Source organism: Abramis brama (assembly GCF_963993115.1).
Source record: "Abramis brama genome assembly, chromosome: 19".
Taxonomy (NCBI): Eukaryota; Metazoa; Chordata; class Actinopteri; order Cypriniformes; family Leuciscidae; genus Abramis; species Abramis brama.
The window spans coordinates 33,259,618-33,276,058 of record NC_139981.1 but is presented as its reverse complement, the minus strand read 5'-3'; the positions used below and the strand labels follow the sequence as shown (position 1 = coordinate 33,276,058).

Here is a 16,441-nt window from a genome sequence, read left to right as displayed (position 1 = left end):
AGCACCTTGAAGAAACTCAACAGCAGTGTAAAATATAAAAAGACAATGCAGAAAACCAGAGCACATGTGGCAGAAGACAAAACTTGTAGTCTATTATAACATCTGCAAAGACAGCATCCATGCTTTCAATATGGAACTAGGCAAAGACAGACTTTCTTCTAGAATATTATAAACTCCAACTTAAACACACACTCTTTTTGCTACTGTTGAGAGACTGACAAACCCCCCAAGCCAGATTCCCAATGAATTGCTCTCAGACAGCAAATGCAGTGAGTTTGCTTCCTCCTCCTCTGAGAAAATCAATAATGTCAGAAAGGTGATCAGCACATCCTTGAGTTCCGCTCGGGTAAGACAGATCAGACCATAACCAGAGAAAGTAGTTACTATGTCTGATTTTGGAAGAAACCGTACAGCACCTTAAAACATCAACCTGCGCCTTGTCTGAGTGGTCAACTAACTGTCACTACTAATCTAATTACAGTTAGTTGACATGTAGCTGCAAAGTTACTTAGTTAAGAATGTCTAAAGTGGACTATTGAAATAAAGTGTCACCCAATTTGTTTAACAGAAAAATTGCTGGTGAAATTCATTACCACTTATGAGGCATTTATATAGCGCTTTCATTTGTACTACTGTACCCTCAAAGACTTCACCACACATCAGCTATAGGTGGAGAGGAGAGAGTGATGGAGCCAATTCAATGGATGGGGATTATTAGGCCGCCATGATAGGAAAGGCCCAATGGAGGAAATTTGGCCAGGACACTGGGGTTACACCCCTACTGTTTAGAAGTGCCATGAGATTTTTAATGACCACAGAGTCAGGACCTCGGTTTAATGTCTCATCCGAAGGATGGTGCTCTTAATTTGGCAAACAAATCTTTCCAAAAGAGCTCTGCAGGGAACACCCTGATATGATTGTGAAGTCTTTGGGGACACAGTAGTACAAATGAAAGTGCTATATAAATGCTGCATTAGTGATAATGACTTTCTCCAGAAATTTCTTAATTGGGTAACACTTATTTTGATAGTCCACTTTAGACATTCTACTAAGTAACTTTGCAGCTACATGTCAATTAACTGATTAGATTAGTAGACTGTCTGCTTAATATCTGCGAACACTATTTTGTTGGTCCCCCAACAGACGTTCCACTGACTAAGTAACTTGGCAACTACAAATCAACTTAACCTCCTAACACAAACCTAAGTCTATTAATACTCAAGAGTATTAGTTGACATGGAGTTGAAAAGTTACTTATAGTAAGTCCACTAAGACAAATCGAAAAGTGCAACCACAAATTGTAACAAACTAATGGCTTCAAAAGCACAAGCTTGAGCTTTCACTAGCGGTCTTAAAGGTTTATCATTTAAAGCTTCACTTTCTCCATAGTGTTATTAACTCCAGAAACACTATGGTTGCATTCTATATGGGACTTGAAAAGTACAGGACGACTATCAGTTTCACCACATTGGCAGAATGAAGCACTTTTTCAAAGTCAAAAGCATTTAAACCAGACACGCAGCAAATTAACAAGTCAGATACAACCAAGGATTGATTTGTCAGTTTTATTGAGAACCTCCCTTTTGCCCTTGAACCATTACAGGACCAAGTGAGGCCTTGCCTTCCCACTGAATGCCTAGAAAAGAAAAAAAGCCAAGTTAGAGCACTTGAATCAAAAGCAACCTTAGAAAGAGCAAACACTACCAACCTCCATAGGGAGCAGCAAATTCACCATCAGGACCACATGTTGAGTCACAGCAGCCACAAACTTGGTCGTTTCCATCAGCAGCAAACCACCTGCAACAAAACAAAGACATGGAACCTTAAACATGAGAAAAGTCAACTTAATTCCTCACCTCAAAAAAACACCTCACGTACCCATTGGCAAAGGAACAGGATTTGTGCTGAGTGTCACTGGGTGCTGAAGCAATAGTTGCCTTCAGAATACATGTTATGTAGATCTGCAAGGTATGACAGACAAGTCACAAAACCAAAGCAGATGGCAGGAGAAGTCAAGTTAACTCATGATATTCGTAGTACATACAGAAGGACTGTTGCCCTCCTGGAACATAAACGCCTCCAGCTGGAACTGGATCTTGTCAACCTGGGACCGAGGCATGAAGCGGGAGCTGGAAGCTGTAGTTTTGGCATCCACAAAGCACCTGATGACAAAATTCACAAAGAGCAATTCATGAATGTCAACTGTAGCATCAAGCAACTAGACCTTACCCACGACTGTGACAAAGTCATTACAAAAGGCAACTTAAACAGTCCTACCGCATCAAGGGCCATGACCTTACCCGTGATTCTCAATGAAGGAATATCTCGGAAGAGAGTTCACATCAGGTACTTGAGTGGCCACACAGCTGTCCACAAACACACGCAGAGGCACATGATTGTACTGCTTCACAGATGCCTCGATGTTAATAACGCCACCCAGGAAATAGGAGTATGAAGGCCTCTGATAGGCCCAATCATCTACACACAAAAAAAAAACACTTTAGGCACAGCCACAATTGCAAAGGTTTATTTTATTGAAAGAAAACCTGTACCAACCCATCATGATCTTCAGGGAGAACAGCAAGACTTCTTCACCAGCCTCTGTTGAGGCATAAGGGACCCATGTTGGCCTCAAGGCATCACTGCTTACATTTTGGAGCCTGCGGTTCATGAAAGTAGCCATTAAATGGTCTCCCAGTTGCACAAGAAAGTACAGAAAGTCACAGATCCCCTACCTTTGATAATGGCATTGAACAGCTACAATTGCGCCATCGGCCCGGGTAATCGGAGTCCCTGCAAACGCCTCAGGGGTGTAGGTAAGAGAGAAGGTGTAGACAAGCTCATCCTCATTCATCTGTAAAAAGAGTGTGGTTACCAAGAGGTCATCCTAAAGACTTTACATACACCAAGACCATGCACTCAAAACACCAATTAGTAAATTCTTCACATCACCACAGCTGCCCTCAGAAGCTCCGCTGTTGCCAAAGATAGTCAATGTTTTGGAGACATGCACTAAGGATTGAACATGCATATTTGCTGTCCTTAGGTAAAAACTAGCTTTAACACTATTAAGGCACAAGATTTGTTCTTGTTTCTTAAGTTCCTTTGATACCATTTATGGGATAGTTTACATCAGATGGTGGTTTGAAGGGTTATTTAAAAGGCAAGTAGCTTAAATTCAGGATTTACCCATTCAAATGATAGATCTTGGTCTTAGCTGGCCTGGCATTGTAAAACTAAGTAAACTGACTTTCCTTGAAAATGTCCTCTACCACAACAAATAACCCATTACAATGTATCTGTTCTTACCATCAGCACACTGTTGCAGTCCTGTAATTCATACTCAAAGATGAGCACTCTTGACCCAGGATCCTGACCAACAACAGGACATCCACCTAAAGACACACCAGTTGGCTGGATCAACTGACCATTGCTGAAGAAGTCCTGCTGGACCTCTACGAGAACCCGGTTCTCCCCACATTGAACCGCTACGCTGCTGGGAGTCACGGGTTGCCTCAACTGAAAGTCCACAGCCAACTCGCTCTGCACCTCAGGAACGGTGGGATATCTCCAATCCAAAGGCTTCACTGGACCCTGCAACAGCTGCTTCTCCTGAAGGCCAAAAGGCTCCTGCGCAAGGCTCTGAAACTGAGAAGCCACTTGCAAAGGGTTCCAGAGCCCTTGAGGAGAAAGGGCAGGACTTCTGGAAGCTGGATCTGATTTTGGCCCCATGCTTCTTGGACTATGACTGGACCTCAAACTTCCCAAGACATCAGGCATATCAAATGCAACAATCACAACCACCACTAAAACCACTTTCAGGAACCCCATTCTAACAAATGTTGACACAAACACCAGCACTTGGCTTTGCCATTTTGTACAGCTTTGAGTTAAGGTGGCTCCACCCCTTTTACCTTAATTGATTATCCTTGATTCTCCTCTGGACCTGCAGAGTGTATGCATCTTAGGGACACATCATTCTGCACATTTTTTATGTGCCTGTCCAAATACCAGAGGTGGAAAGAGTGATAAAATATTCTACTCAAGTAAAAGTACTACTACTTCAATGAAATTTTACTTAAGTACCAGTCTAAAAATCTACTCAAGCAAAAGTAAAAACTCATTTAAAATGTACTGAGTTACTTTTTTAACAGCGGGGGTGGGGTGGGGGACACTCCCATGTAGGGTTGTAACGGTATGAGATTTTCAAAGTATGATAACGTCTCAGAAAATATCACGGTTTACGGTATTAATCAATTATTTAATAAATGCAAAACAGATTTATTAAATTAAACCATGGACAAAAAATATATTCCTTAAATAATGTTTAAATAAAATGTATTATTATTGTTGTTGTTTTGAGAAGTACATTGAATTGTAGGCCTACTCCTATACTCATAATTACTAATAATTATGTAAATTCCATTTTAATGACTGGATTCCGGGTTTTTCCTCTGCATCACGGAAATCATTCGGCCTTAAAGGTCCCATGACATGCTACTTTTTGTAGGCTTTAATATAGGCCTTAGTGGTCCTTAGTACTGTATCTGAAATCTCTTTCCAAAAATTCAGCCTCAGTGCAGAATTATAGCCACTACAAGCCAGTTCCAGAATGAGCTTCCTTCAGACGGGCCGTTTCGGTGTCTGTAGCTTTAAATACTAATGAGGAGGAGAAAGGCGGCGCAAGGTGGAGGGTGGGTGTGGCCTATGACCATCTTGCGCAATGGTACCATGCATGTTTGTTTATGTTGGATATAGCCTATTGCAATGGCACGAAGACACGCAGTCCTTAAAGCATTTCAGTTTGACCCAGAATCTGATCCAGATGTAGAAGCAACGGATGAAGAAGTTGCAACTCAGCGGCTCCAGCAGAAGCTAGGTAACCATAAACAGTAAAGCAACACACTTATCATTTGTTGACTTACTTGTCCGAGGTGTGTAGCTGTGTGTACCCTTCGGTGTTAATTTGTACATCCAATTATTGAGCAATTATTATGCTTCCCTCGCTCAAAGCCATGATATGTGTTTCCTCCTATTGCAGCCACTTTGCATCCACATTTTTTGCAAATTGGATATCTATTCTCGAGGACAACCACGCATTATTTCTACATCCGAAGTATACTGGCCATGGTTCTCTTCATAAGAATTCGACTGCGTTTCAGGTCTGCATCACTTTTTTTTACGTGTTTGTTCTCCCATCCTTCAATCAATGCAATAGTTTCCTGAGCGTGATTTTTTTTCCGCTTGTATTATTATTTTTTACTCAGTAACAGATATGATTTAAAATGTAGCGAAGTACAATACTTCAAACAAAACGCATAGGCTACTTTAGTAAAAGTAAAATTATAGATTTTAAAAACTACTTAAAAAAGTTTAAGTATACAAAGAAACTACTCATTTACATAACTCAAGTAAATGTAATTCGTTACTTTCCACCTCTGCCAAATACCCACACTTGCCATCTTTGTACTTGACCACTTGTCTATATATGACCTACAGTATTTCCGGTCTTTGATCCAAGTGTTCAAGTGGGCTTGAAGACCGCAAGTGCGTGTAGAACTTTTGATACCGGGACACACTTTTAGTGTTGCAAAAAATGCACGTTTACAGAGCTTTATTTACACGTTTTGATTTCAAGTACTTTGCATTTTAAAATAAACTTCTAAATGTCTGTTCAGTAGTCCCTATGTAACAGTAGACACAATTTAAACATTGTGATGTTTGTTTTTAAGCAAGAAAAGCGCCTTTTTCATTTACATGAGCCTGCAGTTACCAGACATGTGCTGCGTCTCAATTCGCCTACTTATACTACGCCCTAAAAGTATATACTTTTTGTGAAGAAGAAGTGCTTACTTTTGAGTGTGTAGCAGAAGAGTAGACAAGCTTTGGGACATACCATCACATCATACAATTGCGTCTTTAACGTTAGCTCTCTGTCGATTAGTTACACGCATCCTATCATGCAAACTGGCCTGTCAATCATCTTGTCAAAGATAAAATCCTCCACATTTCATTTAATTTGCTACTTTATCGGAGAGAAATGCAGAAGCACGTTGATCTGCAGTCGTGGGTCTTACATGCAGAGATTATTCTCATATTAATGCATAATAATGCATTTAAAAGTTAATTGCCAAACGGATCTTTATAAAAGTCCACGTTGTTATTGCAGATGAAATATAACATGGATAACATTAAATAAATATTTTTCTATCAGGTTAAACTTTGATTAGTCACTCAAACCTTTATCATGTTTTGTAGTTTTTTTTTAACACTTTTTACTTGTGTTTGTAGTTCCTCCTCCAAAGCGCAGTGGGTTGTGGGTAATATTAGCCTTTAGAGTGTGCACGGATCCACACTTCGAAAATCCACCAGAAATAGAAGACCATCTGGGGACTTTGGCATACTCTCTTCAACATACTATGCTTTTGGAGACACTTATTTTAACCCCCTGGGGTCGGTCGCACCGGCGCGTGCAAGGTACCATCAAGACTCATATTGTTGCCGTCTATGCGCCAACCGAAACCAATCCTGATCCAGCAAAGGATGACTTCTACAACGCACTCCAACACACCTTGGATTTAATACCACAGACCAACTTGATCATCCTGGCAGGCGACTTCAACGCTCATATCAGCACGGACAGAACTGGTTGGGAAACAACGAATTGCGGCTTTTGTCTTTTGCCGTGTGAGGGACCGAGAAGCCAAGAACAAGGAACACAAGCTTTGCACAAAAAATGGGTCTTTATTTGAACCCAAGAAAAAAAAAATTTACTTTACAAACTCATAACTTTCATACAACAAAAATAAACCAACAGAAAATGAGATCAAAACAGCTAGACAAAAAACAAACTAAAACTGACCTGCTCAAATGAACAAAGCAACAGTTTATAAAGGAAAGGATGGGCCCATTACAAATTAAGAGGGGAAACAATTCAACTTTACACTCAACATATAACCATAAGTAAATCAAAATCAAACAAATGTATATAGTACATAAAGATAAGAAAAGCAAAATATAATAAAATATCATAAATATACAACTAAATAAATCAATTGATAAAGACATTAACGTTTCTTCCTCCCCCGGGCAATTCCAGCAAGTGGTATGTTCGGGCGGAACCAATAACGCTTAAATTCTCTGTTCCTGCCCGGACTCTAATCCTTGTTACGCCAGGATGCGGCTGCAGCGGACCATGTCTGAAGTTCATCACGGTAAACTTAAACTCAAAATAGAAACAAATATAAGTAACATATACAACGTAACTAATTTGTGTGCACTTCAAATCAGTAACAATGTATATAAAATGTGCTGTAAATGTAAACATATGAAAACCTAACAATAAAGAAATAATTAATATTGTTTGTTTTGTGTGATTTATTATAATCCATCATTATCCTGAAACAAATGAATATGAATGACAAAATAAGTTTAAATAAAGAGCATTCTTAAATGTATATAAAATGTGCTGTAAATGTAAACATATGAAAACCTAACAATAAAGAAATAATTAATATTGTTTGTTTTGTGTGATTTATTATAATCCATCATTATCCTGAAACAAATGAATATGAATGACAAAATAAGTTTAAATAAAGAGCATTCTTAAATGTATATCCTAAATGTATGCATATTGGCGTGTGTGCTTGTGTGTGCGTGTATGCATCCACATTACCGCTCTTGTGCGGCCACCACTCGGGCCGTCACATTTCCCCCCCCTTCAGGAATCTCGCCAGTAGAGCGGGAGAGATAATCAGCAGTAGCGTTGACTTTACCAGAAACGTGTTGTATCTTGAATCTGAAGGGCTGCATGGCGAGATACCATCTTGTAATCCTTCCATTAGAATCCTTCATTTTCTCCAACCACTGCAATGCTTTATGATCAGTCTCCAAGGTAAACTTACGGCCTAATAGATAGTATCGTAAGGAATCCAATGCCCACTTTATGGCTAAACACTCCTTTTCCACCGTTGAATAACGTACTTCTCTTGGAAACAGTTTACGACTGATGTAAGCCACTGGCTGTTGGCTCTCTGGTGGTCCTTGCAATAGAACGGCTCCCACTCCCCTCTCAGAGGCATCAGTCTGTACAATGAAAGGACGACTAAAATCAGGATTGTGTAGCACAGCACTAGTTGTCAAAGCTCCCTGGATGTCCCAGAAGGCTTTTGATCTCTCCTCAGTCCACTGCAATTGGTTCGGGCAACGTGCCCCCACCATGTCAGTTAATGGAGCAGCCCTGCTGGAAAAGTTAGGGACAAAGCGATGGTAAAATCCAGCCATACCCAGAAATGAGCGCAGGTCTTTACGTGTCTGGGGCACCACACACTTCTCCAAGGCTTGAACTTTCTTCACCTGTGGTCGCACAACACCCTGGCCAATGACATAGCCCAGGTATTCGGTCTCTTGTTTAGCTATAGCACACTTGGTGGGGTTGACAGTTAGGCCGGCATTCTGCAAGACTTCTCTGAGATGCTGCACATGTTCCTCCCAGGTGTTGCTGTAAATGACAATATCGTCAAGATATGCAGCAGCAAAAGGTAAACCACGTAATACTTGATCTATTAACCTCTGAAACGTCGCCACGGCCCCATGAAGGCCGAAAGGTAACACCTTAAAATGGAAAAGGCCCCTTGGTGTTCTGAATACAGTCAAGGGCCGCGAGGATGGAGTCAGTGGAATTTGCCAATAGCCTTTGGAAAGGTCCATTGTTGTGAGATATTTGGATTGGCCCAACCGATCAATTAGGTCACTTATGCGAGGAGTAGGGTAGGAATCAAACTGTGATACTGAATTCAGATATCGAAAATCAATACAGAACCTTATACTCCCGTCCTTCTTTGGCACAAGGACTATGGGGTGACACCACTCACTGTTCGAAGGCTCAATAATGCCCAAGCGGAGCATAAGGTCTACCTCCACTCTTTCAACAGGTTAACGTGCAAGATCCGACTAGATCGATCTTGACCCGGCATACTGATTTCATAAGTCGTAGGACCCAGGCGTTTCTTGATCTCGTAAGGACCCTGCCATTTTGCTAGCAGTTTACTCTCTCGACTAGGCAACATGACAAGTACCTTTTTACCGACCTCCAGATCTCTTTCTCGAGCCAGGGGGTCATACCAGGTTTTCTGCTTTCCGCTGGCTTCCGCCAAGTGATTCTGAGCCAAAACAGTCATCTTCTTCAACCGTTCCCTCATTTGCAGAACATAGGCGACAACACTGGTGGGCTCTTTCCTTTCAGGACTCCCTTCCCACATCTCCTGGAGCAGAGCCAATGGGCCCCTGACATCATGGCCATACAACAGCTCGAAAGGAGAAAAGCCTGTAGAAGCTTGAGGGACTTCCCGATAAGCGAATAGAAGATAGGGCAACCATTGATCCCAGTCTTGACCAGTCTCACTGACAAACTTCCTTAACATCTGCTTCAAAGTCTGGTTGAATCGCTCAGTCAACCCATCCGTCTGGAGATGATAGGGAGTAGTACGCAGACTCTTAATTCCTAAGAGCTGGTAGACCTGCTTCAACAAGGTAGACATGAAATTAGTGCCCTGGTCGGTTAGAATTTCTGCTGGAAATCCGACCCTGGAAAATAACTGGACCAAGGAAGTAGCTACAGGTTTCGCCTTCACGGATCTTAACGGAAATACCTCTGGGTATCTGGTGGAGTAATCCGTTATTACCAGCATGAAACGGTTCCCTGAGCGACTCCTCTCCACTGGACCAACGAAATCCATTCCAAGCCTCTCAAACGGAGTACCGATGATAGGAAGTGGTTGTAGTGGTGCTCTTGACGGACGTCTGAGGGAAACCTTCTGACAAACAGGACAGCTTTTACAAAATTGGGCCACATCTACTTTCAAACCGGGCCAGAAAAACTATTTCTTGATTCTTGCAGTAGTCTTGTTTTTCCCCAGGTGGCCAGCCCAAGGAATCGAGTGACTTAGATGTAACACCATCTCTCGAACACACTGTGGAACCACAAGTTGTTTCTGGACCCCGATCTCTCGATAGAGTATTCCCTTCGTTATCACATATCTGGCTGTACTGTCCTCTAGAGGCTTCTCTCTTACCTCTGCAGCTCTAGCAAAGCACTCTGTTAGAGTAGCATCTTCCTGCTGCATCTGAATGATGTTGGTGGGCACCTGGAAGTTCACAGGTAAGTCACAGGCCATATTTTCAGACACTGTATGAGCGGCATATTTTACCTTTTCTTGTCTTTTTTCTCTTCTAGTCTTTCTCCTCTTCAACACCCCGGTCTCAATCTCTGCATTGAAGAAAGGTAAAGTACTTAGTTGGTGCTCAATCCCCTCTGACTGGTTGGCCTTTGCTCTGGTCACCACCACGTTACACTGTCGAGTCGGGTGCAACAACTCCAACAGCACTGGTATATCTCGGCCCAGAATCACAGGAAAAGACAAGTTATTAGCCACCTCCACCTTCACCAGGTAAGTCTGTTCTTCTATTTTGACATAAACATTGGCGGTAGGTAAAAGTCTCTCATCTCCATGTACACAGCAAATAGGTAATTTGTTGACTGTGCTGATCAAAGAGGGTGATATGAACTTTCTTCTTACCAGAGTCTGATCACTGCCGGTGTCAATCAAAGCAGTCAATTTCTCACCATTTATCTCCACATTTGTAGTTCTCAAAGAGCTTGGGGATTTGGATACATCCCTCCTTGGTACAAAACATAGCTGGGTAAGCTGAACTGAGATCTTTGGACAATTCGGTTTAGTGTGCCCTTCTTGACCACACAGGTAACATATGGGAGGTCGTTTAGGTGAAAAATTTGGTTTGGCTGAAGCAGGTTTCCCCATGTAGGGCTTACCAGACCCCTCCACCTTCCTTTGCTGAAAGTGAGGCATGTCAAGAGAACGGCGGTCATTGACAGATTTCCAAGCCCACGGCTTACTCTTTCCTCTGGCTGCAACAAACACATCCGCCAAAGACGCTGCTTCTGCTGCGGTTCTGGGATCTCTCTCTCGAATCCACACCTGGAGTTCAGGGGACAGCATTCTAAGATATTGCTCCAGAATGATGATCTCACTCACCTCCTCCACCTGTTTCCTCTTAGGCTGGACCCACTTTCCAAAGAGTTCTTTGAGCCGGTTATAAAGCTCTATGGGACTTTCCGATGGATCTACTGATAAGGAACGGAACTTTTGTAGATAAGTTTCAGCATTAACATCATATTTCTTTAGAATAGCATACTTCACTTTGTCATAGTCAGTAGACTCATTCACATCCATATTGACATAAGCTGCTCTTGCTTTACCCGTCAGCAAGGGGATTAAATGCCAAACCCAATCAGTTTTAGTCCACCTACAAGCAACAGCAATCCTTTCAAAAGTCACAAGGAAGTGTTCTACATCATCAGTGTCACTCAGCTTCTCCAATCGAGGTATCTGAGATAATGGTGGGCCTATATTGTTCCCAACCTGATTAAAACTCTGCTGATGAGCTGAAGTCACGGAGTTTCCATCAGAATCTAAAGGATCCACATGAGGCCTTTCCCGGGACTCCCTGTCAACATCAGATAAGTGAAGATTCGGAGAGGTGCGTGCTTGGACTTCTATTTGCAAAAGCCCGAACTGGTGCTGGAGAGCCTTAAACCGTCGCTCCTGATCCGCCTGCTCCTGCTGTCTTACAGTCTCCCGGCCTTCCGTCCTGGCCATATGGGCTCGAAGCAGATTTGCCAACTCAGTCACCGAAACTTCTGTCTCCCACTGCCTCGCCTCCTTCACAGCTCCTTCAACCATGTCCTGGTCCTCCTCACCCTTTTCTTCCTCTTGCTGCAAGGGAGGAGCCTTAGGACCACCTTTCTTTAAGGTACGACTCATATTAACAGGGGAAAAAAACACAGCCTCGAGGGGCAGAAAAAACAAAACACAGCTTTGTGTCCTTGACTGACTGAAATATCCCACCGCTGCCACCATATGTGAGGGACCGAGAAGCCAAGAACAAGGAACACAAGCTTTGCACAAAAAATGGGTCTTTATTTGAACCCAAGAAAAAAATTAACTTTACAAACTCATAACTTTCATACAACAAAAATAAACCAACAGAAAATGAGATCAAAACAGCTAGACAAAAAACAAACTAAAACTGACCTGCTCAAATGAACAAAGCAACAGTTTATAAAGGAAAGGATGGGCCCATTACAAATTAAGAGGGGAAACAATTCAACTTTACACTCAACATATAACCATAAGTAAATCAAAATCAAACAAATGTATATAGTACATAAAGATAAGAAAAGCAAAATATAATAAAATATCATAAATATACAACTAAATAAATCAATTGATAAAGACATTAACGTTTCTTCCTCCCCCGGGCAATTCCAGCAAGTGGTATGTTCGGGCGGAACCAATAACGCTTAAATTATCTGTTCCTGCCCAGACTCTAATCCTTGTTACGCCAGGATGCGGCTGCAGCGGACCATGTCTGAAGTTCATCACGGTAAACTTAAACTCAAAATAGAAACAAATATAAGTAACATATACAACGTAACTAATTTGTGTGCACTTCAAATCAGTAACAATGTATATAAAATGTGCTGTAAATGTAAACATATGAAAACCTAACAATAAAGAAATAATTAATATTGTTTGTTTTGTGTGATTTATTATAATCCATCATTATCCTGAAACAAATGAATATGAATGACAAAATAAGTTTAAATAAAGAGCATTCTTAAATGTATATTCTAAATGTATGCATATTGGCGTGTGTGCTTGTGTGTGTGTGTATGCATCCACATTACCGCTCTTGTGCGGCCACCACTCGGGCCGTCACATGCCGCCACGAACAACTTGTTCGTCGGTAATAGCTGCTTCCAGCATCCGCGCAAGCATCAACTTAACTGGCAAAATCCATCTTGCAAAGACTCTGCCGTATTGATCTACATTCTGATCAACAATAGGTTCCGCTCAGCGCTGAAGGATGACTGCGGTTCTGACCACCACCTGATCCGAGCCAAGATCCAACTCAAACTCCAGCGTATACTTAATGAGGCAAGGGTGTCGAGTTACATTCAAGCTATTTTAAGGCATGAAGATTTTTTTTTCAAGGAAAAAACATTTAAATATATAAAATTGATGATTAAATATGAGTTTTAAGTGATAAAATTATTAACTACAGGGGGACTTTAAATCATCCTGTTCCACTAGATACACAAGTATATCAGCAGGCATGTTCATCCCTGCGTCTTAATGTCCATAATATCCATTCTAAACAGTATGTGAGATATAGAAAGTAGTGGAAAGTTCCACATCGCTTGGAGATGCTGGGGACTGAACCCAGGACCTCATACATGCGAAGTATGCGCTCGACCACTGAGCTACATCCCCTGATTTAGCTATTATTTTTTTCTTGTTTAAATATTATTTTCTTCATGCACGACGTACATGTGAGATATGCCTTTGACTTAAAAGACCAACATTGCTTGGAGATGCTGGGGATTGAACCCAGGACCTCATAAATGCGAAGCATGCGCTCTACCACTGAGCTACATCCCCTCCCGGTGACAAGGGTGTTCTGTTATTTACCTACATGTGCCTTTAAATTAAAAATGTATAGGTAATAAAGGTCAACACGGGAATGCATACATACGTGGTTCCAAGGTTTCAGAAACAAGCAAGGAAAGATTCATATTGCTTGGAACTGAACCCAGAACCTCATACATGCAAAGCTTGCGCTCTACCACTGGGCTACATCCCGTGATTTAGCTGTTGTTTTTCTCTTGTTTAAATATTATTTTCTTCATGCATGACGTACATGTGAGATATGCCTTTGACTTAAAAGACCAACATTACTTGGAGATGCTGGGGATTGAACCCAGGACCTCATACATGCAAAGCATGTGCTCTACCACTGAGCTACATCCCCTCATGTTGATAAGGGTGTTCTGTTATGTACCTACCTGTGCCTTTAAATTAAAATTTATAGGTGATAATGGTCAACACTGGAATGCATACATATGCTGATCCGAGGTTTAAGAAACAAGCAAAAAAAATAATGGAAAGATACACATTTTTGGAGATGCTGGGGATGGAACTCAGGACCTCATACATGCGAAGCATGCACTCTACCACTTACAAATATTATTTTCTTAATGCACGACGTATATGTGAGATATGCCTTTGACTTTAAAATACAACATTGCTAGGAGATGCTGGGGATTGAACCCAGGTCCTCATACATGCGAAGCATGCGCTCTACAACTGAGCTATATCCCCTGTTTTGACTAATGATTTTCTTTTGTTTAAATATTATTTTCTTTATGCACGGTGTTTATATGATATACACCTTTAACTTAAAAGATCAACATTGCTTGGAGATGCTGGGGATTGAACCCAGGACCTCATACATGCGAAGCATGCGCTCTACCACTGAGCTACATCCCCTCCCGGTGACAAGGGTTTTCTGTTATTTACCTGTTATTTAGTCTTTTATTTTATTATAAAATTTAAAGGTGATATAGGTCAACACTGGAATACATACATATGCGGTTCCGAGGTTTAAGAAACAAGCAAAGAAAGTTATGCAAAATTGCACATTGCTTGGAGATGCTGGGGATTTGAACCCAGGACCTCATACATGCGAAGCATGCGCTCTACCACTGAGCTACATCCCCTCCCGGTGACAAGGGTGTTCTGTTATTTACCTAGATGTTATTTACCTGTTATTTAGTCTTTAAATCAAAAATTATAGGTGATATAGGTCAACACTGGAATGCATAAACATGCGGTTCCGAGGTTTAAGAAACAAGGAAAGAAAGTTATGGAAAGTTCCACATTGGGAGAGTCATGTGATCAGCTGGATAAGATGGCGGCATAGTTTGATTCTCCTCACCCAGAATTCAAGTATATTTGTATAGCGCTTTTCACAATACAGATTGTATCAAAGCAGCTTCACAGTATTAAATTAAAATAATACAACAAGGTTTGTTTCTAGTGGAATTTATTGATTGATAAAATTAAATTAAATATCCACAAAATATCCCCAACTGAGCAAGCCAAAGGCAACAGTGGCAAGGAACCGAAAAACTCCATCAAGTGACCTAATGGTGACCTGAAACTCCATCTCCAGAATTGTTCATTTGGTCGGTAATTCTCTGTTGAAACATTTTATTTTTATTCCGTTTTTTAATAATAATTACCCTTGGAGCAGGATGGCTGAATCAAACAAAAAATCCGCGTCTAATGCCTCGAAGAACAAAGGAAATCGGTTGATATGGAAGCCATTGCGGAATCAGTGTTGGAGAGACAGCGCGACTACCTTGAATCACGTTTTGACCAACTTCAACAAATGGGAAAGGATACGGAAGGGAAATTGTGTGCTATTCAGACCCACTTGGTGACTTTGTCTGACAGCATTGGAACCATAAATGCGGAGATGGGGAAAATACGATCGGATGTCAAAGGCAACTCAAAGTTACTAGCCACTCAAGAAGCGACGTTACAACAGATGCAGCTTAAGTTGGCGGACATGGAGGACAGGAGTCGACGGTGTAACATTCGAATCACGGGCCTGACAGAGGGTGTGGAAGGGTCTAGTGCAGTGCAATACCTGACGCAATCGCTCCCTAAGTGGTTTCCCTCCCTCGGTAGCCTCCGGGGTGAAATAATGCGCGCACATCGGGTGTAAAATGACAACAAGAATCGAGCGAACAACCGCACAATGATTATCAATGTCCTTCGATTTACCACCTGTCAAGAAATTCTTTGGGCTGCCAGGAAAAACCCTCTCACTATTGATGGTCGGAGGGTGAGATTTTTACCTGATTACAGCAGCTACACCCTTAAACGCCGCCTAGCCTTCTCTCAAGCTCTGGATAAAGCCAGAGCCAAAGGCGTGGAGTTCTTCCTTCTCTACCCTGCTGTTTTGAAGATTAAGGTTGGTGGTCGAGTAGAGTCGTTCCAGTCTCCGACAGATGCTGAGGATTTTATCCACACATTACCGGCAGTGCTTCCCCTTTCCTCGAATGCAGACGATGTCCCGGTGGAAACTGAAGGCACGAATGCTGAATCGGGCGACCAGTGATTGTTCAAGCTGGATTCTGGTCGGGATCCGTATTGTTGTTTAACTTACTTCTTGGGCCACTGTTACACAATTGCAGAAACGATGGTGTAGATCGTTTGAATTTTATTTTATTTATTTTTTACTCAAGCAGTTTGATAAGTGGCCTTAAACTCAAGTTTAATTCTGTGTTTACACTATTTATTTGAATATTCATACTTAGATGCTATAATTTATGTATAGCCCACGGATTAAGTTGTTTTGCACACGCAATTTCTGCGATCAAACTACCCCCCCCCCCCCTTTTTTTTTTTTTTTTTTTTTTTTTTTGTGCAATTGTACATATGTTTCTAATAATGTAGGCCTACAATTTAAGTGTTAGCTTACTTGTTCACAGTTGTTAGTTCCGGTAGGC

The 16,441-nt window shown here is 41.5% G+C and overlaps 1 protein-coding gene across 1 annotated transcript; it reads right to left on the bottom strand.

Moving 5' to 3' along the window:
* Positions 1-1,553: 1,553 nt before the first annotated feature.
* LOC311070290 (zona pellucida sperm-binding protein 3-like) lies at positions 1,554-3,843 on the bottom strand. Its single transcript, XM_084094072.1, has 8 exons — positions 3,310-3,843; positions 2,736-2,854; positions 2,557-2,660; positions 2,301-2,478; positions 2,045-2,162; positions 1,879-1,961; positions 1,709-1,797; positions 1,554-1,636 (listed from the first exon to the last, which is right to left on the bottom strand). The coding sequence occupies exons 1-8, from the start codon at positions 3,829-3,831 to the stop codon at positions 1,566-1,568; spliced, it is 1,284 nt and encodes a 427-aa protein (XP_083950198.1). The 5' UTR covers positions 3,832-3,843; the 3' UTR covers positions 1,554-1,565.
* Positions 3,844-16,441: the final 12,598 nt, after the last annotated feature.

Coding starts and splice junctions, on each gene's coding strand:
- LOC311070290 (XM_084094072.1), bottom strand. CDS start 3,831: ATGGGGTTCCTGAAAGTGGTTTTAGTGGTGGTTGTGATTGTTGCATTT. Junction 2,855..3,309: donor ACTGCAACAGTGTGCTGATG/GTAAGAACAGAT, acceptor CTCTTTTTACAG/ATGAATGAGGATGAGCTTGT. Junction 1,962..2,044: donor AGGAGGGCAACAGTCCTTCT/GTATGTACTACG, acceptor CATACCTTGCAG/ATCTACATAACATGTATTCT.